General features: G+C 29.9%; 1 protein-coding gene across 2 annotated transcripts in view; it reads right to left on the bottom strand.

Moving 5' to 3' along the window:
* Positions 1-763: 763 nt before the first annotated feature.
* LOC118179926 (integral membrane protein 2B) overlaps positions 764-8,630 on the bottom strand; it is a 48,191-nt gene continuing 40,324 nt past the window's right edge. For both annotated transcript variants that reach the window (XM_085809448.1, XM_085809449.1), the window contains 3 exons: positions 7,147-7,257; positions 6,918-7,068; positions 764-1,553 (listed from right to left, as the gene is read on the bottom strand). In XM_085809448.1, the coding sequence (XP_085665574.1) occupies positions 1,423-1,553; positions 6,918-7,068; positions 7,147-7,257 (393 nt within the window). In that variant the 3' untranslated portion in view covers positions 764-1,422. The remainder of the gene's footprint in view (positions 1,554-6,917; positions 7,069-7,146; positions 7,258-8,630) is intronic.

The following is an 8,630-nucleotide window of genomic DNA, read 5'->3' as shown; positions in this document are numbered from 1 at the left end:
ACTGCTTATGGCACAAAATTATATGCAATAACTATAAAATATTTATAAGAAATTCAACTAGTTTATTCTCAAAACAATCTTCAGCATTCCAGAAAAAATTATATTTTGCAATAGTAATTAAGGCTGAATTAATGTTTGATCTCCTGTAACTTTGCCTCAAAATAAGAACTTAAATTTAAAAAAAACTGATTTTTTAAATTAATAAGCATTTAATATATATATGCATACCTTTTAATCTGATTTACAATCTATAAGCGTTATTCTGTGAGTTTTTTCAGATTATACGATCACTTGTTTATTCACCTCTAGAGAAGCCAGTTTAATCAGTAGCATACCATAAATGTTTGCATTATAAATAATGGGTCATTAGTTATTAATAAATATTATATTTAACAAATAAACGTACTTCTGTGTTCAATCAGGAAACTGAAATCAGTGAAGACAATAAAACTTTATTGTGAAAGTGACAAGATTTATCAGCTAGTAGTAGAAAGCAATTAGAGTTAAAGAACAAACCTCACAGATTTTGTAGTCAGAGAAAAGCGAATTCTTCGCATAATGAAATACATTCTAAACAGTTATTTTCCATTATTCATAAAAACTGCAGCAACATTTAATATGCAAAATAATGCTTTTAAATGAAAAAAATATGCATTTTAAGCAATAATATTTCTGTACTTGTGTGCTATATAAATTACAGAGATATGGTGTTAGACTAATCGAATTCTTAAAAGCTCTCTCTTTATAATAATGAGAAAGTGAACAAAGAAATACCAATTTTATTTCAATATATTTTAAGTCAATCATACAGAACAAGAACTATGCAATTCTAATATATTTTAGCAAGAAATATAAATGCAAGTTCCAAGCTTTGTATTCAGATATCTATATTATAAGTAGAAAGAATAAATGAAATGAATAGATACATCAGAACTAATTCATTACTCCATGCCAATATAGTGGAAACCTTCCATATCTGCATTTAATTTACAATTTAAAAAACACAGTAGTTGATACATTAAATATATAAAATTCGGCATCAACATAAATGCAATTCATACAGGCAAAAAACAAATCATGGCTTAAATGCAAATTAAATAATAAATACACTTGTACATAAAAAAAGAAACAGCTGAGGAATTTGAAATATAAAGAACAGAGACTAGAAGATATATCCTCCAAACTGTACAAAATTCTAAATACTATGACTAAGTAATAGTCACTGGACACTGACAGGTATGTTTTGTTACATCAGGTCCAACAACTTTTTCCATCAAAACTGCTATATATTCAATACATCACACATACATTAATTTCACAAAATTAAGCAATGCTATTGCAAATATTTGGTGCTTAACAAATTTTGTGATCTGCTGAATTTTCAGTCAAATCATCACAAAATAGACCAGTTTAAAAAAAAAATTATGAGCTCTCAACAGGATTATCCCCAGGAGTAGCATCCTGTATATTAATAATTTCGAATTCATTCACTTTCCTACCAGCAAACTCGACAAACAGGTCTTTACTCCCACTATTCAAGCTTCTTTTATACACTGTAACAAAAGAAAATTTCAGTTAAGAAACATAAGAATGAAGTTTAACATTTAACTAGATGTCACACTGCTTTAGAAATAATTTTCTGGAATTTATACATAATAGGTTAAATAATTCAAGGCTAAGTTAAGTCAAATTCATTAAAAGTTTAATTTACAAACTTGCTTAGAAACTTTGCTTCCAATTTTTAAATACTACCCAACATGGTAACAAGTTTGAATATTTATTAAACAAGCATGAAAATTACAGGTGTGTGTAGTAATTTGCTTAGTTATTGATTGCTGCCACAACACCTACAATGAATATAGAAATTATTTGTACAAGAGTGGTTTTGCGAAAGAAATTATTGTGTTGGAATGCCAATTCTATCGAAACTTCAAAAGGCAATAACTAATAAAAATCATTTATCAAATATGAATACAAAAATTATATTGAATTAGTTTTTAAATAAGCGGAAACTAAAAATATGAGGTTTATTGGTGCATAAAAGGTATTCGTACATTCAAACAAATGCAAAATTTTGGTAGCATTACCTAATTTAGTCAGTTTTTCATTGATAACGGATGTCATTTGTCTTGTGGGTTATATAAAATAACCAGCCTGGTTCTGGGTTTGTTTAAATATGGCAAAGCATGTAACAACTATCTGCCTAACAGTAGGGATGCCTTCATGGAAGACATTCCAAGGGAAACTGGCTTGTATACACTTTACAATGTGGGGAAAACCATAAAAATGCCCTTGCAGCCAACCTGTTAGCTGGGACTTGAACCCCAGACTGAATTACCAGTGTTCAAGGACTTTACAGCTCGGCCACTAGTGGGCTCTAAAACGACAGAGTGTAATTTTAAATATGATATAAATGTAAAATTTTAATATCGGTCATAAAGTTAAAGAAATGAGTGTTTTCAAAGAAGAATTCACCTTAAAACTTCGTAAGGGTGGTAACTTGTACAATGAAATTTCAGAAGTTTATCACCTCCAGAACAGCATAGAATAATGCTCGTTCAGGGTGACCATATCTATTTATATCCAAAGACATATGATTTCTGTCAAGTTTATTGAAGAAAGATCTGAAAGTAAGTGCTCCTAAGCTCAAAGCAGAATTGAGAAACCTGTAAAGAGAAGTAAGTAATATTCAAAATGCATGCAGAACACAACTTTCCAAGACCATGTTGTGCAAGATAAAAATTATTTGCAAGTGACAGCAATCAGAATACCTTTTAATAAAAAATACATGAATGAAAGCCCAGAGTTCATATGAAAGTAAATCACTATTTTTGGATTGGACGAGAGGCAAATTGTATGCAGGAAACAAACTACAGAAATGCATCCGAGGAATTTACTACCGACAAACATGGAGGTAGAAGCATGTTGGTTTAGGGTTTTACGAGTGCTACCACAGCCAGTAATTTAATCATCATTAATGGCATTATGAACCATCTGCTATACGTTGATATTTTGAAAAATAATTTACCATTTAGTGCAACAAAAATGAGTTTGGATAGTGAATATGTTTTCATACATGACAATGACCCCATAGCCCTAATACACAGCTCTGGATATATAACCCCAAAGTTTATGAAAATTCGTCCTCAGTCACCTGACCTCAATCCCATTGAGAATTTATGGGAAACTCTAGATAAAAATGTTAGATCCAAGCACAATTCTAATGACTTAACTGTTCTTAAACAAGGGGAGTCCACATCTAGCTCAATAACAGCAAATTTGATTGAACCAATGCCAAGCAGACTTGAAGACGTTATGCCAAAGAATATTCCACAAGGTATTAATTTAAATATATTTATGGAATTAATCAACAATTTGTAATAATGTACGAATACTTTTTATACCACAAGATGATGGACTGCTTTTGTTTTGTAAATGATCTACATATGCATACATTTATTCTGAAGTAAATTTCCCATGGAAATATTAAAATATACTCTATTGCACATACTTATTGAGGAATTTATAGTTTTTATCAACGAAGCACTTTGAGATCATAACACTTACAATTCTTCTACACTCACTGTAACTATACAGTACTTTTCATACGCATTATTAACACTCCCACAATCTAATTTACTACATTAAAAACTGAAGAGTGCACGCTAATACAGGATTGCTGCAATTGATTTATCAGGTTTCAAAACGCTATACTTTTTAAAAATACTATATGTACAACAAATATGTGCTAAAATCATGAATGCACTAAATCTTTCTAAAACATTGCAAATCTTCTGTGTATGCTTTGTGGATCACATAATGCATATCCAAGCTGAAACGACTTCAGTCCGTACCTTGCCTAACATTTCCATCAGTGGTCATCATAGCAGCATGGCAGACAGCCTGAGCAATACCAGAGTGCAGGCAATGGAAGTGTGTAGGCATACGAAAACATTCTTTAACAAAACTTTTTAAGGAGAAAGTCCCATGATACCAGATCAGATCTGGTAGGCCATGCAACAAAAAGGCATTGGTTGATACCATTTGGAAGTCGTTTATGTGATCAATACAGCACAGAACACTTTTTGTGCATAAAGAAAACATTCCATGGAAAACACACATTTCCTTTTCTTCAAATATTAATTATTAAGTTAATGAAAAATTTCATCTTATTTTTTATGCTAAATGACATTAAAAATGGGACAGACATTTACACCAACCCAATAACTTTAGGACATCTAGAAATACAATACAGTGTACTCTCGGTTATCCACACTAATGCTGGGGAAGCAATCAAGGATGACTGAAAAACATGGATAATCCAAACTATCAATTTTCATGCATACTGGCATCAGTTTATTTCTTAAAAAGTCAGCAATTTTACTTTGTTTTTGGAAACGTTTAAATATTTGTCAAATAGTCAAGTTCAAGAGTTTCAAAAGGAATTGCTGCTGTTTCAAGGTATATAACTGTCAGTACCTTCTTTGCTTGTATTTTCAGTTATCACTTCTTGCCTCTTTTATTATGATATCTGAAATGATATCCACATCAAGCATCGAAAGCCTAGCTCAGTTGAATGGTCATCAAGGCATTTCAAATGTTTTTACCATTGGCGCTTTTGAAGAATTTTACATGTTCCAATTTTTTGCTATACAACATCAGTTCTTGAGTTGCCTGGCAATGAATTTTTTTAGCTTAGTACAGTCAAAAGTTGTTAATTCAGACACCCATAATTTGGAATGATCTATAATCCGGACCTCAAAGCTACAAACTTTCTGCGCATGCGTCTTATGCATGCACGTAAGACCTTTACGGCTGCGAATATGCGTGTGCGCATGCGCGTTTAACGTATAACGGACGGTATAAGCTAAGCTAAAATTATTTAATTCAGTTAATGTTGCAGATTGCGTTGTTCCTTAATCTTCGAATTGGATCCGGCTTATTATTTTTTGCAGACTGTTAGAGCAATTTTATAAAAGTAAGCTTGAACTTTCGATTATGTCAAATAGAATTTCCGATATATATTTACTAATATGTAAAGGATCTACAAAGCGAAAGTGTTGGAGATGGCTGCTGCAGACAGACGATTACGTAACGGCTCGGCGAAGGTCGGCAGATGGAGCTCCGCATCTGATTGGACTATTTTTTATTATTCTTATTTTTTTCCCCTTTAACTAGGAACTAAGCGGGTAAATTCCCTTTTCACTCAGTTATATGTATGCACTTGATAGAGTAATGTAACGTTTTTCAGCTTTGTGAGATATCCATATTAAATCTTTATATTAATAATCCCTGCTGTGATTATTTAATTTGTAACCTGCACGTTGTATCCCTGAGAGTTGCAACATAGTAAATTTGGCATCCACAACTTTACATTTTTGAATGAAATATGGATGTAAAAGTTAACGAAAGTTGCTTAGAACAGCGTTTACGGTATGCTGCAACGATATAGCTCAGAAGATCGAAAAAAAAGTTTAATAAGTGACGTTTTTAAGTTTATAAGTTAAATAAGTTTTTTTGTAAATTTTGATACCCTATAGATCATAATTGCTCTTTATTTCATAAATTACGGTTTCATATTTTTAATTTTATAATTTCTGCATGCCATCTTACTTTATTTAAACTGATGATCTATAATCCGGAATCGCTGAAGTCCCGACGAGTCCGAATTAACGACTTTTGACTGTACTTGTAGCATGTTCCTTGTTAATTATTTAATTCTGAAGTTTAAAATCAAATATTTAAAGAATAAAAAAAATATACATGAAAATAAATAAAAATCCCACTGATCAACAGAAATGATGCCTTCGACTATGCACATGCAGAAAGAATTGTACAAAGTAATCCTTCAAACTAAACATAAAGACACGATTTAGTGGCTTTTAGCATGCTTAGACTAGCACCTGCTTGATTTTACACATTCTACTGCATAGTGGAAGAGTATGTATGCATAGACACTGCCATGTATGAATAATCGAGAATGCACTGTATTTTGAAACCCTGTATTCTATTCTTACAAATTTTGAACTCTACATGGAGTTTACCTCAGCTTATGTATAAATAGCATAGGCAAATGTTATAAATTGAAATTTTACTTAGCTAAGAAAGAATAAGGCTAAATAAAATTACCCGCCTTATTAAAAAAAATAAATGACAACTTACCCCACCAATAAAAAAAAGGTTGTAGTACACATACTGAGCATAAAAATTTTAAAATACTAGCCTGTGAAAATTTGACTATGACATGAATAAAATAGGAAAATTTAAAATACCAGAATGTCTAATTTTAATATTAAAATGTATAACTTAAATCTTCAACTTTTAAATTACAAATTAGAGAAATTTTAAAACACCGTACCTTAAAATTTGGCTAAAGGACTACATTTTGTTTCACATTATTATATCATGATGAAATAACATACCACTCTAAAATTGAAGTTTTATACATTAAAATTCTTATTAGAAATATGATGCTTTGATTTCTTACAAACCCTATACAACTAGAATATATGCTGTATAGGTATAAATTGTTAAATATACAGAATAGTGTGCATATGTGACCATATAAATTTGGTACAAATTTTCATAAAATACCCAAAAAAAAAAACAATCATTTACATTTGATAAAAACTTTAATTCAAATCAATAAATGCAAGAAGACAAAAATTCAAACACTTGTAATGAAATGCATTTTAAAATTAAACTGCATAAAAATTACATCTGTGCTTTAGAGCATTAATCAGAGCTATCTTATCTTGACTGCCATAATTTTTCCTGTAACACTCAATTTAAGCATTTTACGCTTGATTTATAAGCCAGAAGGAAGATAAATTACAAAATTTTAAAAATGCCCCAAACAACAGCTTATTGTTTAGGTAAAAAAAGGTTAAACGGAAAGGAAAACACAAAAATCATACCTGGCGATTCAACTTTCTCTAATGCATAAATAGGCATTGAAGCACAATCACGTGCAATAAAAAATCCCAAGTTTTTATATTCACTGAGTGGGGGCAAGACAACCTGCATGATGTGTTTCACAGTTTGTGTATCTGCATCATAAAATCCAGCCTATACAAAAATTTACATTTTTAGTAGATACGTTGCAAAAATTAATTATTTAAAATTATCAAAAACAAAAACACATACCCTCATTTTTGAAATTTGTTCAAACAGCATACGGGGAGGATACACATAACTATGATTCAACAGCATTAAGAAACAACGGCGATATTCATAATCCACAATAGCAGTCTTGTTCTAAAAGAGTTGAATTTTAAGTCAATAAATAAATCTTCAAATGACTGATACAGCATTTATCTTACAATACAAGTGTAAAATTAATAAAAAAAAAAAAAAAAAAAAAAAAAGCTTATTTGACTTCCTTCCTACACAGACTTCTGGATTTGTTGTTAACGAGAACAGAAAATTTAATGAATTTTGCTGAAGAAAATTAAAAATCATAATAAATCAATCAGCATTTCAAAAATGTTTTAAATAATTAAAAATAAATAATTAGCTACAAAGTTTTGCAAAAATGTTTCACAATAAACTGACTTACAACTAACTAGGTGAGGATTGCGCATGTATTCATATCAGGATCACAGAAACCTGATAGGACACAAGTTTCAGGCTTTAAAAACAGTAACACTAAATCATCAAATGTTTTCACCTGAAAAATATGGTCATTCTCTTCAAGAACATAAAACACTTTCATGAAAACCAGAGTGACATAAGTAATGTGCAAATGTAGAGGTATTACCATACTGATTGATGGCATGGGAACTCTATATAACAAAATATATAAATGTTTTAATATTGTTGCCTATTAGATCAGACTTTTAAGTTTAATAAATTTTAATCTAAAATACTTATTTAAAATTTCAAACCTGTATGTCACAAAAAAAGTACGAGATTATGATGCAAAAATACATTTTGCAGATAAAACTAAAGGATTTTCCAAGATCAGAGGCTACAAGTTAAAATTAACAACTGTAGCATATTACAAGTCCATTTATAAGATGAAATATCTAAACAAATAAAATTTTTAGATGTGTAAATTATAGGTAAATAATTTATTAAAATTTACACTATAATTGTATTTAGAATTAAAAAATTTAGCATAATTTGCTTTTCAATATTTTTTCTTTCATGATGTAACTTCTACTGTTTCCAGTTTTCCTTTGTAAATCTGCTAAAGTATGTATTGTATATTACAAATTAAAAATTCTTAAAATTTCTTTTAACAGAAAACTGCAAGAAAAATTTTATACATTACTGCAAAAATAGACCATGTTAAGAAAATTATTATCAGATGTCCATATTTACTGCTTATAAATTTATTTTGCTCTATGTTGCTCCACAAGATGAATTTACTGTGCATACATAAAGTATATTTTACATAAATCATGTCTGATGTTACTATAAAATGAATCATAACATTTACTGTGTATGTTAGTATTCTCAAAATAAATTAAGATGTAAAAGAAAATCTTGAAAGTCAGTATCTTACACATGTTAAAATATAATTTATGAAAGTAATACTAAACAAAAAACAGTAAACTATATGATAATACTTGACAGCAGAAAAAACTTGAAACATGTCAAGTGAAACTTGAAGTCAGTGATGCAAC

The sequence above is a fragment of the Stegodyphus dumicola genome, chromosome X2 (genome assembly GCF_044657685.1).
Source record: "Stegodyphus dumicola isolate Sdum_Otavi_A_Nest chromosome X2, ASM4465768v1".
NCBI lineage: Eukaryota > Metazoa > Arthropoda > Arachnida > Araneae > Eresidae > Stegodyphus > Stegodyphus dumicola.
Note: the sequence above shows the minus strand (reverse complement) of the source record. Positions and strands in the feature narration are given on the sequence as shown.